This window comes from Morus notabilis, unplaced genomic scaffold, assembly GCF_000414095.1.
Source record: "Morus notabilis unplaced genomic scaffold, ASM41409v2 Scaffold1082, whole genome shotgun sequence".
Classification (NCBI taxonomy): domain Eukaryota; kingdom Viridiplantae; phylum Streptophyta; class Magnoliopsida; order Rosales; family Moraceae; genus Morus; species Morus notabilis.
The window spans coordinates 11257-33545 of NW_010358712.1; the positions used below are offsets into that span (position 1 = coordinate 11257).

General features: G+C 33.1%; 1 protein-coding gene across 2 annotated transcripts; it reads right to left on the reverse strand.

Moving 5' to 3' along the window:
* Positions 1–8330: 8330 nt before the first annotated feature.
* LOC21395424 (type I inositol polyphosphate 5-phosphatase 10) lies at positions 8331–12439 on the reverse strand. 2 transcript variants are annotated; one of them, XM_024162311.1, is made up of 9 exons: positions 12368–12439; positions 11589–11670; positions 11369–11473; positions 10426–10930; positions 10116–10309; positions 9923–10031; positions 9422–9570; positions 9116–9339; positions 8331–8931 (listed from the first exon to the last, which is right to left on the reverse strand). In XM_024162311.1, the coding sequence occupies exons 1-8, from the start codon at positions 12399–12401 to the stop codon at positions 9144–9146; spliced, it is 1374 nt and encodes a 457-aa protein (XP_024018079.1). In that variant the 5' UTR covers positions 12402–12439; the 3' UTR covers positions 8331–8931; positions 9116–9143. The 2 variants fall into 2 exon arrangements, with proteins under 2 accessions (XP_024018079.1, XP_024018078.1); XM_024162310.1 differs by lacking the exon at positions 12368–12439 and adding an exon at positions 11760–11837.
* Between the last annotated feature and the right edge of the window lie 9850 nt (positions 12440–22289).

A 22289-nucleotide genomic window follows, 5' to 3' on the forward strand; every position in this document is an offset into this window, starting at 1 on the left:
TTTTTGAAAACAGGCTCACAAGGAAAAGGGATAGAAATCCTACCTCGCACTATCAAACCTGGGACTAGCGTTGCCTTTTCCGGCTTCCGCTTCCTCAAACCCCTTCAGTCTGAATCCTTAGCGATCACTGATGCAAGACAACACTTTAGGATTAATTCTCATTCCTAAAGCAATCCAAATCTCAATTTCTGACCAAGATTTCCTATTAGTGTGCCCTAATCCATTTTCATGTTTCACATTATCATTCCAAGGGTTTTCAATCTCAAAACAAGGATTAAAGATGCTAATTCATTCATCTCAAGTCCCCAAATGAAACTAATTTGGGTTCTCCCCGAAAACAGGGGTCAAAACAGCACTTTCAGGCCAAATAGGGTCAAACCCCGTGTCAACCGGTTGACCGGTGACAGAGCAGTGCAACACTACCGGTCAATCGGTAGTGTGCAGACCAGTCGACCGGACCGATCGACTGGTCAGCCTTACAGTCCGGTTGACCGCATTGGTCGACCGACTTCCATGTGATCCGGTCGACCGCACTGGTCGACCGGTGGAATCAGCTACGCGAGAGAAGCTCGCAGAAATCAATCCAAAACCTGCAGATCCAGTCCCAAATCAAAATATTTCAAAGGAAAACCACTAGATCTGGGTTCTAGGTCCTAAAACAAGTCCAAAGAACCCAAGATCTCCAATTTCTACTCTAGTTTTGCTCAAAAACCATCAAAATCCGGTTTGAACCAAAAATGGGTTTTGAAATCCGAAAACGTAAGATTCAAGAGAGGTTCTTTCAGTAATCTTACCTCGAATCCTTCTCTTGACGTTGAAAACTTCTTTAAATCTTTGCTTGGTTCAAGATCCGTTTGATTTGGGACAAAAATGAGAGAGAGAGAGTGAGAGTGAGAGAGAGCACGGGAGAGTGAGGGAGAGAGACACACGGGAAAGGAAGAGAAAAGAAAGGAAAAGGAAAAAGGGAAAGAAAAGAAAAGGAAAAGAAAATGACATGTGTATAATATTTTAAAAGAACAATCCAGAAATGCGCCCATACACACTTCTGGTTTAAAATAAATTACTGAGAATAATTTAAATTCTTTGGAACTATTTAAACTCACACGTGTCAGAAACATTTATTAATTAAACTCAATTAATAATTCATATTAGGCACATTAATAATCTTAATTATCTTAATTAATCTCAATTAATTTTTCAGGGTGTTACATCAATAGTATACTAATTTGTGATTTTATGGTTGATAGGTTTGGTTATTTATTTATGACAATGATTAACTAATTTCAATAAAAGATAAATCATAAATAAATCAAAGATGTACCAATTCAACAGTAATAAACTATCGGTATTTCATTGATTAACTACTTAAAAAAAACCATTTACCTAAAAAAAGCTCGGTCATTTGTTAAAAACGCATTCAGTCATTAATTAAAAGGAGTGTTCAAAACCGACCATCCACCTAATTTTAAATTGGTGTCATATATTTTAGCAACTTTAAGTTAAATTATAAATAAAAAGAAAAAGAAAAAATTCTACACATAAATTATTTTCTTTAAAAAAAAGTATATGTCCCTATTTTACAGGAAATAGTAAAACCATATTTCATTAAATAATTCAATTATGTTGTTGTCTCTTATTGTACAAAAAAAAGTTATAACTATACCCCACTCAATAATAGAAATATATTTAAATATGTATTCATTCAATAAAATATTATTTGTATTTTTTTTTTCATAGTGTCCCCCTATTGAAAAAAAAAAAAATTCTAGCTCCTTTGCTGCTTGAATTATGTTTTAATTCAATATTTTGTATTAATTATTTTTGTACAAGAACTTATAACATAATAAGTTATCTATCTATTATTCTATTCCAGTACAATAGTTCACTTTAAAATTATCTAGTCCATCCTCTTTAGATTTTGTTTGACGAATAGAGTGTAATTTAGGAAAAGATGCCGATTCTTCCCTTTTGAGTAAAAAACAAAAAAAAAAAAAAGAAACAGAAAGAGAATAAAAAAATTGTGTGATTCTTCCTGTACTAGAATAAAAAAACAAAAACAAAATAAAATTCTAGAATCATTAAAATGAAGCGATTTTTATTTTTTATTTTTTAAAAAAGAGCTTGTTTGATAAGAATGAAAAAAGAGAGGAAGGGTAGTGGTGGGACGATTAATATTGAAGTAACTTGAGGACCTGATAGGAGGGAAAAGAAGAATGAATAAGGTGAGTGATTTAGGTCATGTTAATTTTATCGATTTGAGTTTTTAATTTTAATTTTATTACAGTAAAAATTTTTTATAAAAAATTACGTTTAATTTTTTTATTACAGTTAAAAATTCTCACATAAAATTACATCTTAACTTAAATTGACGAACTGAACAAGACGTTAATATTTTTAAAAAATCTCCATTGTTATTCTCTCCCGATATGAAAATATTAGATAAGGGATCTATACCAAACATAACAAGAAATATTGTACTTTTCCTTTCCATTTCCCTTGCCTCGGTGGCAGAGCCATGCCATGTGGAGATAAGGTCACCCCCACTGAGTTTTTTATTTTTTAAAATAATTTTTAAACATTTGTGATTTTCCCATTTTGTCCCGTTGAAATAAAGTTTTTTTTCGTATACTCCCTCACTAAATTGCACATTTTTATTACTTCTAGATAAAAAATTAGGCCTCATTCACTTCACTAATTTAAATTTTCAGTTTTAAGTTTCAACAGTAAAAAGTTCTTAGAAAATGTCACATCTAATTTTTTATGTTACAGTAAAAAGCTCTCAAAAAATGTCACATATCAGCTCGAATTAAAAACTTGAATCCGCGAAGTTAACGAGGTCATATCCTGCAAAAATAGAATTCTGACTCCGCTACTACCTCGCCTCACTTATGTTACATACATTTCTTCTTCCTTTCCTATTTTCCTTCCCTCTTACAAAACATATAAAAAAAAAAACAAAAAACAAAATCCGCTGATGTTCCAAGCAATAATACGCCAAAAAAAAAAAAATTACAATCTCTATCTTAAGTAATACAAACTCTTATTACAATTCTTCACTTATTTCTTAAACTTGGATTTTGTGTGTACCGGGACTTTTGGCCACGAAAAAACAAGAAACGAAACAAAACCATCTTTGTACTGAAAGAATCGACCATAGAGTTGGGACTCATATATGACAAACTAACATGTCAATGTTTGTTTCGTTCTACCCAATTGAACTGTAAAGATTCGCTGTTTAAACAGACAGTATATATATATATATATGGTACACCTTCACGGGACCAACAAATTAAGCAACATGTCTATTTTTTTACGACTTGAAAATTAAAAGAAATGCTGAATGCCCTGATCAGACGACTTCACATTAAGGTATGCTAATTAAAAAGCTGATGCCTCAAAAGGGTATAGTCTAAACTCAACACTGCTTTAGATTATAATAAGGTATAATTTAGACTTACAATAAGAGTACGTTTGGTAGAAAAGAAAAGTAGAAGGAATGAAGAAGGTGGAGGAATTTTGAGAGGAAAAATGAAAACGCAGGTTGTTTGGTAGGAGAGAAAAGAGAAAGGAAGAGAAAATGGAGTAGAAAATAATACATGTGGGTCCCACTATTTTTTTTCTTTCCACAAGTGGGCAGAAAATGGGATGAAAAATGAGGACAACTCATTAAAGTGAGCAAAATTACTAAACTACCATTTTCTTCATCAACATCCAAGCAAAAAATTTAAGGGTATAAAAGTAATTTACGAGTAAGATTTTTTCTTTCCTCCCAATTTAACTTCTAATACCAAACAAGTGAAGGTAAGCTTATTTTCTTTCCATATTCTCATACCAAACAACATAAAAGAAAATCAATTTCTTTTCCATCATTGTTATTTTCCATCACTTCCATATTTCCTTTTTATCCTATTTTCTTTTCTTCCTACCAAACATATGCTCCAAATGGAGTATATGGTTTAGACTCCTTTTTGCTAATTGGTTTTATAGCCCAGTGAGAAACCATTGAATCAAATCATTTCCATCGCATTCTAAAAATTAGATAGGTTCTATCTATAATTATTGGTAGCTCCTGAAAAGATCTACTAAATTCATCGAGTTGTTCTAAAGGATCAAAACGGCCAGTTATTAATGGAATTTCTTATCGTAATGGAGCCATGTCAGCAGACGTTATTACCAATACTATTCAAAAACTGAGAAAACATCCGGACTCACTCAGATTGAGTCCGGATATGAGCTACTAGTGAGCTCCACCATCTTACATTCCGATTCAACTCCGCGCCGGCGATGGAATATTTTTCATTTAAAAATTCGTTGCTGTGTTTATCTTAACGTCCTTTGACGATGTTGCAATATAGGTGCGGGCGGGCTTGAGCTTGGATTTTGTGGGAAGCAGGAACTCGTAAGATTGCTTCTCTAAAGAGTCCCTTTCGATAGGATTTCCCGTGTGGCTTGGACATTAACAAGACAAAAAAATGAATTAAATTACAAAAATAATAATAGAATTTATATGGTAGGAACTATCTTTTTCATTGCCAATAGATACTTTGTTGCATGCTTTAGCCGGGATTAAATTTTTCAATAGTATGATCAATGAATAAAAGTAATTATATGTCGTGCACTGTGAATTTTTAATGTGCTTACTCATAAATCAGATAAAATTATTGAAAACTTAATTCATTGAAAAGAAAAATAAAAATTTTTTAAAAAAAACCTTACTTATAAAAATAAACTTGCTTCATTTCCCCATATGCAGCTTGTTTGAGCCATATGGTATATGTTGACCATCAATATTAAGATTAGCAAGTTCAATATCGCCACGTCTGAGCTGTTTCCTTGCTCATTTGGCACAACATATAGCTTAGGCGATAACCTTAAAAACTTGTATCGGACTTCTGCCACCTCCTCGGCCACATGCCCAGCGCCAGAGCGCGCGGCCTATAATTACGTAACATTATAGGTTGGTTTTTTGAGATTTTTTGGGCTTTCTTTGAACTTTTCTTGTACTCTATAAATACCTAATGTTATAGGGATTATAGGTGACGAATTTTCAGAGAGAAAATTTGAGTGTGAGAGTAGAAAACATCTTTTGAGTGTAAGAGAAACACAAAAGTGATTGAGTGATTTTCTCTATATTCGATTTTTTCAACAATATAGTGAAATTTGTGACAGTAGAAATAAAACATAGCCAAATTAGTGAATCTGTATAAAATCCTCGATGTGATTTTGTACTTCTATTTTCCGTTCATTATTTTCGTTCTCCGTTATTTTGCTTAGGTTGAAACTGATTCTTGCTATTACCAATATGTTGAACAAATTCAACTTATTTCAAGTATTTCTCGTCATGAATATCATCCATCACAAGTATCGCAACCTACAATGTTGATAAGCCTCCTAATTTATTGTTGGAGGCCAGAAACTAAAACGCCAATTTATGTTGACTGATCATCAGATCTTTCTACTTGTGCCAAAAATCATGTCCTGTTTTCAAAGGAGAAGGTTGCAGCTTTTTTTTTTTCTAGGATTATTATCACTGATGCTCATGAATTTTAGGTTCATTCTTAATTTACTCTATGAACATTAAAAACTCTCATTTTGTCACTGTACTTTGAATTATTTCCACTTGACCGTATTTGTTGCAATTTCTGTTAAGACCAAATAGAAAAAAAGAGAATAACGCAGTCACGTGATTTTTCTATTAAAGAAAAAAATAAAAACCACATTACCACACTTAATCTCCTTTTTTTCCGTCTAATTTTAACAGAAATGACAACAAAAGGAGTTAAGTCAGAACAATTCAAAATTCAGGGGGTAAAGTGAGTTTTTAAAATTTAAGAGACAAACTGTGAATGACCTTTAAGTTCAGGAACACCAGTGAAAATTATCATGTTTTTTAACTACTACAATTTCAATTCCTGCTAATGGTTTAGCACTCTTTTTTGTTTCTTTGGGCACAAGGCGATCACATTTGCATTTTCTTGAACAATTATGAGAATTCTTTCCCAAAAGTTCTTTGCTTTCTTACTCCTCTTGTTCCAAATTGACGATTAATTTGTATGAAGGTGGAGGTACAAGTACTTCAAATAGAAGTTGATGCCATATAGTCATCTAATATCTACGTACCATTTTTCAAACATCGGATGGAGAGAAAAAAAAAAAAAAAGATAATATCCGTTGAAAAAAAAAAAAATCAAAGTTTAGTTTGATGGAGTTTGTTTTTAAAGTCTCATTCAATAACTGAGATTTGTGCTGCACATAATCCAAAAACAAATGGATATGCAATATAAAATTACTTTTACTCTGAACTTTTGGTATGATGCAAGCTGTGTGAGTTGTGAAATTGATAAATAAACTCCGTGATTAATTGTAAAAACAGTTCTAAAGGTCTTACCATATTCAATCACAATACATTTTTAGCAAAAACACACACAAAAAAAAGTACAATTACATTGATAAAACATGGAAAGGAAAAATATCTAGCACGCCATGATTATAGCTGCCAGAATACGAAAATAAGCCAAGGAATAACGTTTAAATGGTAATTTGAAATAATCATGACAAAAAGGAATAACAAAAAGATTCCACAGAAACAACGATGAGAAAAGCACATCAATGTTTTGGATATTTGAGACTTAGATTGATGATTTTCGAGATAATCTAAACATAAAAGAGTAGTTCGATCTATCAAATATAAGATTAGTATCTTAAAAAAAAAAAAGCACCATCTTTCGAGACGTGTGAAGAGAAAAATAAATTCGAGTAACATTTCATTTAAATATAAAATAAATCACTCAAATGTCAAATTTACTATTAATTCATTAATTATAAAATTACATTAGAAATGCTCTGCATTAATGCCACTCAATTCACCATAAAATATCTTGATAGGATACTGGATTATTTTTTTCTTATCAACAAAGATGGTTGGACATCTTAGGAAAGTATTATAGTAAGATATTTGTAATATTCTACCAGAATAATTTTTTTTTTTAAAAAATCAACAAATATGATAAAAATATAAATTGTTGGATTTTAGAGGCATATACGTAATTTTCTCTTAACAAAAAGGCTTGTTGGAGTTCGACTAGAATGAAAAATAACTCGTCGACTCATGCCATTCATTGCCAATTCCTATTTTAGTACTTTAACATTGCGCGAAGAACCAGGCCTAACAGAAGTTGCAAAAACGAAAAAGGCAAAAAAAGAAAAAAAGAAGGAAAAAAAAAGGCAACGGCGGCGACGGAGATTGTGCGTGGGTGAAAAATACCTAAAAAATTGAATATTTTGAAGAGAAGATTTATCCTTAGAATTTTTGTGATATATCTTTTACATTCTTTTGTTCCTAATCATTTCTGTCACCTAAAAGCTCATCTAGAGAGAGTAACACCATCTAACTTTAAACCATGATTTATAATTCTTTACAGTATTTTTCTCTCACAAAAAATACACGTAAAACGAGAATAATTCTGAATTTATAAACCAAACTTCAAGGAAAGTTTCTGCTAGTTCTGATACTTCACCCCATTCTCTTAGACTTGGACCTGGCATAGAAAAATGTCCTGGAAGTCAGTTTCCAAATACACAAGAATACAAAGACTAGTGATGAAGCTTGTGAAAAAACAACTTAAGAAACTTTACTTGTTCTGCGTAGGATTCGGAATGCTCGGAGGTATTCTTCTAAGACTAGCAGCGATCGCGGGCTGTTTAGACCCTGCAGGCTTTACTCTTTCCGAGTTCGAACTCAAAAGAGCATTTTGAGAGGAAGATGGAGATGGAAGAACTCTGGATTGTGCCACAACACTAAGCCAAAGTGAGAACATCAGTAAAATGGCAAGGAAAACTGTAGTCAACGATTTGCAGCGGTTAGATTTCATGGTTTTTTGCTGACTCAAGTGGATATGTCTTGAAAAATTTTGGCAATGCTTTGGTCCCAATGATGAGCAAAAGCTCATTTATATAGTAAATTCAAGATTTGAGAGAGAAAACAAAGAAAAACAAATATATGGTTCCGTTTTACTCGTTGCTTACAATTAAGCTAATATAATATGCAGATTGATTGCAGCTACGTCATGTGATAAATCTTTGACAATTTCAGCTTCCAAGTTCCAAAGCTTGGAACCCCAGAAAAAAACTTGCTTATAGAATTGTGCTTACCGAGGGATAGCATGTGATTAAGCACGTGATTTAATTATAATTAATTGGTTGGCAACTTTGGATTCTTCTCTGCTCAAGTTTTTTACTAATATCAGAATCAGAATGGCAAGTCAAGATATGTGAACAATGTAATTAGGTGTAAAATATTAACTACTAAACCATAAGAAAACAAAGGGTGGTGGTATTATCAATGCAAAATTGCAGTTGAAGTTTGAATGAACAAACTGTTGTAGCTAATAATAATGGTAATTTTATAATAGCAACCGTTTTTAAAAGCAAAATTGATTTACTTTAATGCTTCTTGCTTTCAGCAACAACCCGTTTGACTGAATAGATCAGAGATGACAGATACAAAAATTACAAACTCCCTCCTTTTGTCCTTTCACACCTTAATTTTGAACAAGGATGAGAAACAGACGGGAGAAGAAAACTGTAATGTCTTTAAAGCTTTTCTTGTTTGACAAACGTTAGAAGCATGTTCCAATCAAAAACCTGAACTGAAGTTTATCCGTTTTCGAAACAACTGCATAGCCTACACATCTCCGACCATGAACTAACTCTTTTGAGTTAGAATCACATAGGTTTTGGAACATTGGATCAAGGGAGGCTAACCATATTGCACGCTGCCGAACTGACATCATGTAACGTTTTCCATATGTATGTTATGTCGCTTGTTTGCGGAGGTATTTACAGCTTGTGACACAGAATGCTGCAGTTCTTACAAGATTAGCACACCGTATATTTCTCAAACCTCAAAATGACTTGTCAGCATCTGAATACCTGATAAAAAAAAAAAAAACAATTACAAGCTGGTCAGAAGACCGGGCACACCAGTTTTTCTGACATAGTTTGCCTAGTCAAAATTTGCAACTCTGTAACATGGGACTAGTCTGTAAAGAAACCACCCTGTACGAGTACGACTACTTTTTTGCATAGATTTTTGTGGAGAAAGTCGAGAAATCACTTGTTTTTACTTCTTGGAGACCATGTTACTACTTCCCAAGTAAAAGCTCTTCAATCTCAATTTTCATATTAGATCCAGATAATCCCCTCTTGACTCTACTATCATTAGTCAGAACATCTATCAAAAAGGCCGCCAAAACTGGACGGTGGTCAGAAAATCGGGCCTCTCCACGCCAGTAAAAAAGTTGTCGAATCCCATTTCCGTGCCATAGTATTCTATCACACCTGCAATTCTTAACCAGTTAGGACTTGCCTTTTATTTGTAATAATTGAAGCATACAATTATATTCTTTTAGCGTAGACATACCAAGCTGGAGTTCTCCTTTTGCTTTTCGATTTATGCACCTCCCCAGCATAAGTGTCTGAGTTATAAGAGTACTTGTATGTTGGTGCAAAGTAAATTTTTCCTTCTTTCCATCCTTTGAATACTCGTCCCGCTTCCCTCTCAATCTTGAGCTATGAAAAAATGGAAGAGGAAAAATCTAAGAGACAAACAAAATGAGGAAAGAAGGACTAAGAGTAAATACTGCGATCCCCCGACCAATTCGGACAGTGTGAAACTAATTCTTTCTTTAACCAAAAGTGAAACCAAACGGTTTAAAATTAGTATTCATATATTAACGAATAGAAAACGTGTCCAACAAATTCAATGGCAACAACAAAAACTCAAATCTACACAAGAAGGGGAAAGAGGCCTTTCCAACTTGTATTTCATTTTTACGCCCAAAATTAATGATATGCTCCCAATTTTATTTTGCATTGCATACTCCAAGTGTCAAATTTTCTAGTTGTCAATTTGTGAAAATACCTGATCATTGTCAAAGAGAGCATCCCAGTTTTTAGCCTCTAAAAGTTTTCGTGTGTCGGAGTAGCTCAGAGAGATGCGGTAATTCAGGTCCCCAAGCCATATGATCCGACTAGAGTCATTTTGCAATAGATAAATCAGAAAACAGCTCAAAACATGGTCAAGTATTTTAATCATTAACTAGTAAGATACTCACTCATGATCTAGAATTTTCTCAGGCATCCTACTGTATGGTGTTCTACAAATCTTGGGAAATTGTGTGTTTTTTAAAATCTCTATGACATCAAGATTTCTTCTAAGTTCATCCCCCTCTTTCTCTCCAGATGCCAAGTGACTGCAGACAAAGCAGAAGCTTGTCTGACGGAACTGAAAGCTCACAGATATACAACCCTGCAAAGAAACAATCGATATCATCATGACACATATCGCACTTTATGATCTTTTCTCTTCATCTGAGAGAGAATATTAATAACTAAATCAATAGGCCTGCAATAATTTAACACTACCTTGTTGCCAAGGCAACCCATGATCCCGCGACTAATGCAGCAGGTTCTCATGTGACTAACATATTGAACGAGCTCCGTCCTAATCCAAATAGTGAGGAAAATTCCCACCATTTGCTTACTTGCTACAAGGCTGTACTTCATCTGGCTATTCAAGATATCAAATCCATTAGATCCCTCTTCATCCTCATCGGATGAAAAGTCAACTTCACTTATGTTTGACTGTTGAAGTGGGCAACAGAAGTCCTTTCCATGCCTCCTCTCCAGTTCAGCGGTGCAGTTACAGGCCTTAAGTCTCCTTTTGCTTTCTGTTCTGAAAGCTTTACTGATCTTTCTTAGGGAAGGCTTTGCGAAAAATAGCGACCCTCCAACGCTATTTGTTCTCCTCGGAACCCCTTTGGATTGTTTGTTCAGTGATTGATTCACTAAAGCTAGCCATTTTGCTGCAGGTTCATTATCTTCTATGACCAGCACATTTCCAGCATTCAAAGGAACAATTTCCTGAAAACTGATAGTTTAAGAGAGTAATATAAATACTTATTCAATTGCTGTTTGAAGCAGAAGAAAACAAATAAGTCACCAACAAAACAACTGTTCAGTTATAAGCACAGAAAAACTCAAAACTTTCCCTCCTGCAGTTATGGTGTGTCCATGTGAGTCGAAATTTTATTAGGACCTTGGACCATATAGCAGTGAACTTGTTTATAATTTTCCACAACACAATCTCTTCAAAATTAAAAGGCCCAACAGAATCCAGATCACTTACGGCATTAAAACGCATTAGACAAAGAGTGAAGAGAGAAAAGAAGCAGAAATCTTGATGGAACCTTTCCCAACAGGAAGAAGAAATTAACAGCAAAAAGGATATCAGTCTAGTCATTACATTTTTTTTAGATTTTTCTTCGGAACTACAGCAAAAAGAAGTAAGAGAGGATATATGATATACCCCAGCACATATATGTCTGATGGATTATCAGTGCGAAGGAATTCGTCCAAATTAAGGCCGTTGTGGGGAGAAATTCCTCCTGCATTCCATGTTGCTACAAAAACACTAAACACAAAGCCGAAATAACAGTAAAAAAAATTAGATTGTCTGTCTATATAGTCTATAAGTGGAAAAGCAAGGGACAAGACAGAATTAAGGAGGAAAAGTTATTTGTGATTACCGGTAGGACTCAACATGTTGGCCTAAAACCATTGATGCTCCTTCACTACTTGGATGTACAAGCGCAGATTCTGAATCTACTTCTGCAAGGAAAAACAGGCGAAGCGAATTTCAATTAACAATAAACGTCACGCTAGGAAAATTATACTTGAGAAACAAGTAGAAGTTTAACCAGATAAGCTCTTTTGTATGCCTGAATGCTTTACGTAGAAATTCATGACCCAAACCGAACGTAATCCAATTTATCATCTATAACCAATAGTAAAACATGCATAAGGAGCAAAGAAAGAGAAAGGAATATAACCAAAAATGAAAGATAGAAATTGAGACAGAGATAGAGATGGAGAAAGAGAGAGAGATAGAAAAAATGTACCATTTCCACTTCCTTTCTCAAACTAGCTTAAAACTTAAAGATGAATATATTCTCTATTTAGATCAAAATGCAATTATGCTTATCCCATTTTCTTGATGACCATTATCTTTATTTCCATTAAAGTGAATTGAAATCTCTTTGCAGTACAAACTAGTCCATTCAACCTATAAAGAAAAAGGGGCAAGAAAGAAAACTGTTCCATTGGAAGAGAAAAAAAATATAAAACTTATTAATAGTTAAAGCAAGAGGAATATTGGAATGGTACAATCTATGTATGACCATGGAAGACAAGAATCTCTATATGGGTCAGAAATTAAGATTCCACTCCTTTGAGAAGACAGATTGAGCACATTCTATCCTTCTACATTTTCTTGGATAAAAAGATACCCATCACATATAGCACTCACCAATAGAATGCGATTCCGATGATCTTTTCATCATCTGCCTTCCGTCCCTCTCCCGCGCAAATAATTTCTGAATGAAAGTCTATACAAGTCCATTATGAAGAAGAAAAACATAAATTAGATAAAAGAAATTTTAAATTGAATAATGAAAAGGAATGAAAAGAACTCAGAATAAAAAGAAACAATATCATTTTATGAGAAGAAGTTCAAAACTTAAAAAGGAATAGAAAGTAACCTTCTTTTTTCTGTCTTTGTTCCCAATACTCATCCCTGAAACAGGGATTGAATTACCAATGGGGATGACCAAAAATCACAAACCTTAAGACACAATATATATACACGCAAACTATCAGATGATTATCCCTTCAATTAGACCATAGAGACAATAACTTCAAAAGGGAAAACACATGAACAGATCCAACAATCATTTCTGTTTTCATGATTAGAAAATGTTGGTACAAGACTAAAATTAACATGGAGTTCAAATGGATAATAAAAAGAGTAGAAAGAAAGCAAGATAAATAATCTGCAATGTATTTTGTTCTAAAGCATAAAAACAAAAGAATTACCAGGAATGAAGGAAGATGGTTTGGTTTGGCATTCATGAAGAGATCATATCCAAACATAAAATAAAAAGGTGGCAGCCCTCGAGAAAGTCAACTCACCAAGAAATTTTTTTAGAAATCAATAAACTATTGTTTTTTATTTTTTATTTTCCCGGAAAATTTTGGAAAGGAATGAGAAGGGAAAAGGGTGCTTGAATATTCGACGTTCCAGAACTTGGAAACTCCAAAACAATGTTGGTGTTTGATAGTGCAAATGACCGGCAAAAAAAGAAGTGAAAATATATTAATATTGGAGTTCTCAAAGTGGGTGTTAGGAACAAACAACAAGAACAAACGTACGTGCAAAGAAGATTTAAAAAATTATCCCAGTCCCGTTTGTTCTTTTTCTCGGGAAAATGAAACGGAAAAGGAGAAAGAAAAAAAAAAAAAAAAGAAAAGGTCAAAAGTGGGGGATATAGAATCTTACATGTCTCTTCAAACACAACAAGAAACGGTGTCCTGTTTCGACTGTTAATTCTTTGTTTTCTTCTCCAATAGAAAAGCCTTTTTTTTTTCCAAAACTCTTGGTGGCTTTTTTTTTTTTTTTCCTTGTTCGAAAGTAATGAAGATAGTGAGCCGCAAGTTTTTCTTTTTTCTTTTTTTTTAACAATTTTTTTTTTTTTGGTAGAATCGAGATTTAATTTACAATATAAACATACATGTATCTATATAAGCATGTATTTGTGTGTATATACACGTATGTATGTGCGTGTGTATATGCATATATTTGAGAATGAGAATTCAGAACGGTTGATCTTTATTCACCACGTAAAAGTACATGATCTATATATAAGATTTTTATAAACTATATATGTGTGTGTTTTTTCTTCTAATTAAATATAATTTTAGAAGTCTAAAATATAAATTATAAATTTTCCTATAAATGGAAAATAACAACGATTTTTTTTTTCCCTAGCATGAATAGCATAACTTATAGGGTTCTTAAAAAATTAGCCCTTAAATTACATTAGCAAATTTATGAAAATCTCATATCTATTTTTCATGTTGTTTAGAGTAAAATCTTATTGCTTTCGTGGTTGTAGGTACAGTTTAACTGTAAAATTCACATGTGGATTAACTTTTAAATTTAGAATTTAAATTCTTACACCTTCATATTCAAACAAAAAAAAAATCTCACCACCCCAAAGTTTTAAAAACAATTATAACAATAAACTTTAAAAAAATATATTGTCTTTCTTTTGTTTTCTTTATTATTTTCAAGAGAAATAGTAAAAAATAGGCCAATATGAAAAGCTTAAGAAAGTATATAGGCCAATTTTTAGTTATAGAAATTAATAGGCCATAACTTGTCAAGTTATGGTTCATAACTAGATAAATTATGGACAAACTTGTCAAGTTATGGTTCATAACCAGACAAGTTATGGACAATTATGGATAATAACTTGTCAAGTTATGGTTCATAACCAGACAAGTTATGGACGAAAACAGTAATTTAGCCTATTTATTAACTTATGTAAACTATTAGCCTATTAATTTTAATTCATCTCAAGTCTTGACCTATTTTCCTCTTTCTTCCTATTTTCAATTCTAATATTGCTTTTATCATATGAAGAAAAACTATAAGCTCATAACTCTTGTCCATTCCCATTTTGGTGGAACAGATTTATTAACTCTTGCCCATTTTCATTTTTCCATTTTGTTTAAGTCCTAGGTGTGCTCATTTTTAGTGTGTTGAGGTTTTCTCAGACCTCAGACGTACGTCTTTTTCTCTTATGGACCATTAGCCGCCTTTGTATTGTGTGTTTTATTTCTCAATTTTTATTAATTTCTTAACTTATTATTTTTATTTACTTTTTTATATTACTTTGCATAAAATTAGAATTATCATACTAAATTAGATTACTTGAGATATATATTGTTTTTATCTGTCTTTATTTTGTTTCATAAATTTGAATTATTTTTTTTATTATAGTGACTTTTTTACAAAAAAAAAAAGACAAATTTGAATTTATATTTAAAATTAGAAATCAAACGGGGATACTTGATTTCAAAACCAAGTGTACTAATATTTATCATGATATTTTTCTTGCGGACTAATCTTTTTCTTTAAACTTTTTTTCCCATCGTTTTCTCAAAAATTAAAAAGGAGAATGATTTTTTTTTAGCAAAAAAAGGAGAAATATTTTTCATGATGTATTAAGAACTCGTTTAGTTGAAGGATTCGTTCTCTGATTCGAGTTATGGTTCATGATTCGCTACAATATTTTTTCTCATAAAAATACATGTAAATAAAAAATAATTTTAATTTTATAGTTCTAATTTATGAACCAAATAAGCTCTAAATTTGAAGTTTGGTCGCTAAACAAGGGACGCAACGAGAGAGGGAAGGTTTTTTTTATTTTTTTTATGTCAGAAATAGAGCGTTTGATTTTGTTTACTGCGCACGTGCGAGTGATGTGTAATATTAATGCGCTTTTTTGTTTTTGTTTTTGTTTTTGGGGAAGAAAAAAAAAAGTGTTTTTCAGTTAGATATAGAGAAGATGGCAAGCACCTAGTCCGGAATTGACGCGCCCGCCCTGACTTGACCCCATCCACTTCTTTTACCAAGTTTTCAGAGCGGAAAAAAGAAAAGAAAAAATGATTCCCTTTTGCATGATCGACGCGACAATACAAGTTGGCATGAACTGTTATGGAATTTTTTTTTAGCATGTCTATAAACGCTTTCATTTTTCTCTTTTTTTTTTTTTTCTTTTTAATTAATGTATGTGCAACTTAAATTGGATTTAGAAAGATGGCAGTTTCTCTTGTATTTTAAATTTTTTTACCGGCAGTTTTATTTTTTTTAGCCGTTTTCAACTATCATATATGTATCAGAAATTATCTATTTTATATATTTTTTAATCTTATTTGATTTTAACCAGATCTAACAGTCAGATAATTAATTCTACTAGTAGAATGATCTATCAGAGACAGTCCCTAAAAAGATATCATTTGTTGAAACTTTTTCAAATATCAAATAATAAGGTTCTTAATTGTCCACATGACATAATTTGAGGGTGTCTTATTATAGATTATTGGTTTAGATCAATTATCATTAAAATATCAACTGTCAAAATTATTATTTAAGCGTTTATTTTGTTTTATTTAAACAATTAATAAAATTAAACATAGAGAATGTCACTATTATTAAGAGACACATCCTCTTTCCCTCTCTCGGGGCGGCTAGGGTTTTAAGGTGTCAGGGTCTGATAGTTTTAGAGAGTCGATATGTCGGGAGTTGACACGCGTAAGCATGCGGTTTGTCAGAAGTGGATCCAACTAGCCAAGCTTCGATGTGGATGATTATGGTGGGACCTCCGACGAAAAAGAGGGGTCGGTTATGCATAAATTAGGTCGAAGGACGCATGTCCTAAGACCCTTTTTTTTACCGAAATGACGAAAATACCCTGCAAAATATGTTAAAGAATTCACAAACATAAATGAAAGAACTCTAAATGGATTGCTAAACTGACATGGTATTAGAGCGAGAGGTCTTAAGTTCAAACTCTCGTAATTACACTCTTTATCCACATTTAAATTGTCATCATGTGTTAGGTCTTTAATATATCTCGGGTTTAAATATTCACGTATTGGGCTTTCTAATTAATTTATCCACACGATTACCCATTGTCCAGCCCACACGTGAGGGGGAGTGTTAAAGTATAAAAATTATTGTTGGCCCACCTCCTAACAGCTTAAGCTCTTGGGAGGGATTGGTAAACTAACACTGAAGATGAAGAATAGTGGGAGGTGTGACCAAGTAGTTGATGGATATGGAGAAAATGAGGGTGAAGGTGCCTTGATAGAGTAGTACTCTCGAGACAAGCGAGGGATGCTTCACAAGCGAAGATGGTAACTCAAGTGGTGGATAAGGCTTGTTGGAGAGTGAGAGTGAAGTTGGTGAGGTGGATAAGGCTCTGGTGAAAAGAACTCTAAGAGCAGCGCGTGTTGCTCTAGGAGTGAGAACGATGCTCAAAGCACTTGCTCCGACGTTGAGCGGAAGTGACCCTGAAAATGAAGACTTGAACGTTGCTGGAAAATATGTGAAGGAACTTCAAAAAACTTTGTGATGGTGGTGGAAATGGATCAAAAAATGTTTTGGGAGAGTTTCCAAGGCTGTCAACACTTGGAAGCTTTGAAGAACTTCAAGTCTCTGTAGCAAGAGACTAAAAAATTCTAGTGAGAGTGATCTGAGAAAAATGAGGGAGCTTGTGGAAGATGATAGAAGTCAAAAGGGGGAGCTCAAAGTTCTCGGGTCTTCAGGTCATCTGGAATGAGAAAGATCATGGTATTTATAGGTGAAGTTGGTAAGATTTTGGCGGCAACTCCGGAGGTTCGTATGGCGTGCTCTGACGGACGCCTACACAAGCAATCCCGATGGAGTAAATCCTTCTGACACCTTTTCGGAGTTGAAGAGGAAATTAGCTGAAAATGGAATGAAGACTTATGGGAACTTGCTCTAGGGGTGAATCGGTGGCGCTCTGAATGAAGCATGCATACGTGATCCAAATGGAGTAAAGTTACTAGAAGCCTTTCCGAGGTTGAAAAAGAGTTGGCCTGGAAATGGAAAGAAAGGTTCATGGTGGCTACTCCAAAGCCCAATTGGTGTCACTCTGATGGAGACCTGCACATGCAATTCCCTTTAGATCAAAGTGGTCCGGTGACTTTTTGGATTGACAAAAGAAAGATCCAAAAATAGACCAGTAAGTTCATGGATTGCATAATTTGTGGTTCTACAAACATGATTAACCGTACAGACAAAAAGAGTAAAATTTGTATCTATTTTTCATAATATTATGCATAGATTAGATATGTCATGACGAATCCTTCAGGAAAAAATTGTGTCTTCCACAATAGAATTTGATATGTGAGATTTCGAGTAGGTATTTCCATAATCTTCTTCTGTTTAAAGAAGTGATTCATTGAAATAATAAGTCACCTTGATATCGACACATATGAGATTGTCAAATGTTCGAGAGTTTCTCTATTCAATCCTTTTAGGCTTTTTTTTTTTTTTTTTTTTGGGCGGCAATAGGGAAAAATAGAAACGGCCTAGTTGTTCCTTGTAGCACAATTCCCACATGATTATATTAAGATTAACATTTTCTTTCCTAAAGAGAATTCATCATTTTCCACTTTTTTCCTGTTGTTTGTGGGTCTTAGAGGTTGGTAGTCAATCACCAAAAGACATTGCCAGTCAAGATTCAAGAAAAGGGGATTTAAAAAACAATGTCGAAAAACAAAAAAAAAAATTGTAGTTAAATTTTAAACAAAAAAAAAAAGACAATAATAATAATAATGGTGCAAATTTTTGGCAAACGGACCAAATCTCATACCAAATAGTCTGCTCTCTCTCTCTCTCTCTCTATTCCCAATTAATTGTCTAACAAATAAGCAAAAGTATCTTATATATTTTGTAATAAACCCTTGCTTTTTGGTGCTTACGAGAGGCTAAGCATTAAAATGCCAGATGTTGGCATTTTGCCCCCTCAAAAAGTAAACAGTTCCCAAAATAGAGGAAGACCAAATTTTCTTTTAGGTTGTGGGGACTTGGGTGCAGAAAGCATGTGTTGTGTTAATCCGTTTTTTGTGCTTTTAAAACTTGAAACACTCTCCATTTCTCGATGAATCTTTTCTACAAAAACAAAGACTTTGTCTAACAAGCTTAGGTCAATGGTGGGGACCATTCTAATTATAAGCCCCCAAGGGGACCAATCTAACGAATACTACTTTAGGGGGCAGAACCTATCCTTAATACTTTATTAAACTGTCTATAGATCTTCTTCTAAGTTATGAGGTTAATGAGCAATAATTACAACTAATTTCTTACTTGGAAAATTTATGCCTTGTTCTTTTCACAACTCAAGTTCTATTGTTACAGTATTTTCTCTCATAAAAATTTAAATTTTACTCTTTTACTATAGTGTTTTTCTCTTACACACACAACTTGAGTTGTGAAACAAACACCCTCAGTGGAGGAAAGGGTGGGAAAAAATAAAAATAAAAACTATAGCGAAGTACCCCATCAATCATCCATGTAGGTCTTTGAAGTGCACAAAAGTTCACATTGGACCAACACTTATCAGGACGGTTTTAGGTCGGTTTTTTTTAATATCGGCTCCCAACTCCGGCCCTAATTTATAGTACCATCACCCCCGTCCTTGCTATCTTAAAGAAACCGTTTTGCTTTAACCTAATCTTGAAACCATGCAAGGCAGGAAAATATGTTTCAACACTAAAGATTATGAGATATAAAACTTTTAGTGGTACAGAGGCCGCTTTTATGGTATGCAGTTTTGCTAGATTCAATTATCAAAAACAAATAATGTTACCTTCAAAATAAACTTTTGTTAGAATCCAGTGCCACTTCCCGGCTAAGAAAACAATGAGAAAAATAACAAATCCGTTATAATCTTAAATCTAGTGATATAGAAAGTATTTATTTCTCATGATTTCTATTGTTCCTATTCCACCTAAATACATATTTGGTCGGAGTTTAAGCGGATTAAATATTAGGGACCCATTATTGTCCCATTAAAAAGTGGAGGGTCAATTATCTTTCTTTACCTACATCTTGCCAATTTAAGCCCCATAAAATGGCAGGTCACATATCCATAATTGTGACTAATATATTTAGCTCAGTTCAACTCTCACAAAGTTATGAATAGTACTTATTGATACCCAAAAAAATAGGGGTTTTTTTAAAAGGAGACAAATATCCTTAAAATATATAAATCTGAATTTATACTCCTTACTCTTAATTAATATTCTTTTTAATTATATAATAATTATAGTCAAAAGGGTATTAATCAAAAGTAAAAAATACAAACTCATACATTTTAAGAGTAAGTTCAACAATTTTCTCTCTTTTTTTTTTTTTTTTTTTTTTTGCTTCTCTAAGCCGAAAAATAGGGGTTTGTTGGGCCCCTGATGGGCATATCCTTGAAGAACCCCAATAGCTATATTTATTCGTTATATTTCTAGGAAGGGGAATGGTGTCTGGTGAGGCTCACATGTTGGCCTCCATTGCTATTGTTACCGTTCCTCTATTTTTTTGGTTAGTTAAAAAATAGTTGTTTTGTACTCTATAAGGATTTTTGTGTGTTTTTTTTTTTTTTTTAGAGGAAACTTTGTAAGGGTTTTTTGTAGTTTAATGAGTTTTCAATCCGCATTTTGAGCCTTTTTTTTCCCCTCAAAACCGCTAAATGAGAGAAAAAGAGTTTTAAAATGTAAAATAGAAATAAATTGTATTAGCTCGATCCCAAACTTAAGTTTATTGGTCAAAAGATCAGTTAGGACTTAACAGCCTTTAAGGAGATAAGCTAACCGAACCAAACGATTATGGGTGGTTCCATTCAGTTTCAAACCTCCGCTTTGGGCCCTTTATTCGGTCTAGCTTTTGGGTCGAATACTAACCTTTTATTTTTGAGAAAATACACCAAATAGCACATTTAAAATTCACTTTTAAAGTAAATAATATATATTTTAAATCATAGTAAATTATAACACATTCTCATTTTCCTTTCAAACAGAAATGTTTAATTCCAATTTTACCTTTTTAGTTTTTTCTCTCTCTCTCTCCCTCTCTCTCTCTCAGATTGTTTTTTAGGTTTATTTCCAATTCTCTCTCTCTCCCCCCGAAACTCATATGCAGCCACGACCAGCGACGGTGGCAGCTTCCAATGACCGACGATAGTCACCGCATGAGGAAATCTCCGGTGAGGTTCTCTTACAATTCCGCTATGCCGCGTGCACAGAACCCCGACGAGGCCTAGGTGGCGGGGTCTAGGTTACTGGGAAGAAGAGTGCTGTTGGGGTTGATTTTAGGGTTAGGGTTAGGGTTATGACTTTAATTTAGGGGTTTTTGGTCCCATGCTTCCGTTTTTGGCTTCGCATTGTCATATTTATTTTAATCTAGTGTGCGGGCATGTTTATTGCAGAAAAGCTAGACTTTGGTTTTTTGAAAGTTTATTTTGACATATGAGAGCCCGTTTAGTTCGTTGATTCGAGTTGAGATGTGACTTTACGTGAAATATTTTTACTGTAGCAAAAAAGTTAAATGTGATTGTTTCTGAGAACTTTTTTCTATAGCAAAACTCGAATTGGTGAAATGAACGAGCCCTGAGTTTGTCATTTTGGATGAGTTTGTGATTCTTTCAATCTAAGTTTGTTTTTTTTAGAATTGTGTGAGTTAGTTATTTTCTGTAAATCCAAGTTTGTGATTTTTCAGATTCGTTTGAGTATGTGATTTTTGTATATTTGAGTTCGTTGTCTCCTCGTTTTCAATATGTTGAGGGACCTTTGCTTTTCATGATCTTGTAAATAATGTATTACCAGTAAATATTTCACTGAATTCAATTTCTAATTTGATAAATATTGTATTTATCTGCAAATACTTCACTGAATCTAATTCTTGATCTGATAAATATTTCACTGAATTCAATTTCTAATTTGATAAATATTGTATTTATCAGTAAATACTTCACTGAATCTAATTCTTGATCTGGTAAATATTTCACTGAATTCAATTTCTAATTTGATAAATACTGTATTTATAAGTAAATACTTCACTGAATCTAATTCTTGATCTGGTAAATATTGTTTTACCAGTAAATTTTTTATTGAATTTGAGTTTGAATCAAGTAAAGAATTTATTTACCAGTAAATACTTCACTGAATAAGTTTGAATCTGGTAAATACAATATGGTAAATATGGTATTTACTAATAAATATAGTATTTACAATAGCCACTAGAGTCGGTGGCGGGATCTTCTGATAAATATGATATTTACTGGTAAATACGATATTTATCGGTAAATACAGTGTTAAACGGTCGCCGGAGTTAGTGATCAAATTTTTGAATAAATATGATGTTACTCATAAATACAGTATTTACTGGTAAATACAGTGTTAAACGGTCACGGAATCAGGGTCTGAATTTTCGGATAAATATGATATTTACTAGTAAATACGATATTTACTGGTAAATACAGTGTTAAACAGTCACCGAAATTGCTGGCTGAATTTTTAGATAAATATAATATTTACTGGTAAATACGATATTTACCTATAAATACAGCGTTAAACAGTCATCGGTCGCTAGAAAATGGTCACACATATTAGAAAATGGTCTCTAACTGCCGGTCCGAGCTACGGTGGACTTAACTATAATCTACTAATTTTAAAAAATATGCTATAATTTGCTATTTTTTTAAAAAAAAATAGATGTTTAGGGGGATGAGTGAGGTGGAAAATGAGGTTTAAGGGTATTTTTGAGTTTTTAATAATGTTTAAAACTTAAAATATCAAATTATGCTATA

Bases quoted from the DNA above. Each gene is read 5' to 3' on its own strand.
- LOC21395424 (XM_024162310.1), bottom strand. From the start codon at position 11,805: ATGAATTTCTACGTAAAGCATTCAGGCATACAAAAGAGCTTATCTG. The intron at 10,310-10,425 runs GTAGTGTTAAAT...GTTTCTTTGCAG, and splicing joins TGGGTTGCCTTGGCAACAAG to GGTTGTATATCTGTGAGCTT. The intron at 9,571-9,922 runs GTATTTTCACAA...ATTTTTTCATAG, and splicing joins CTCTCTTTGACAATGATCAG to CTCAAGATTGAGAGGGAAGC.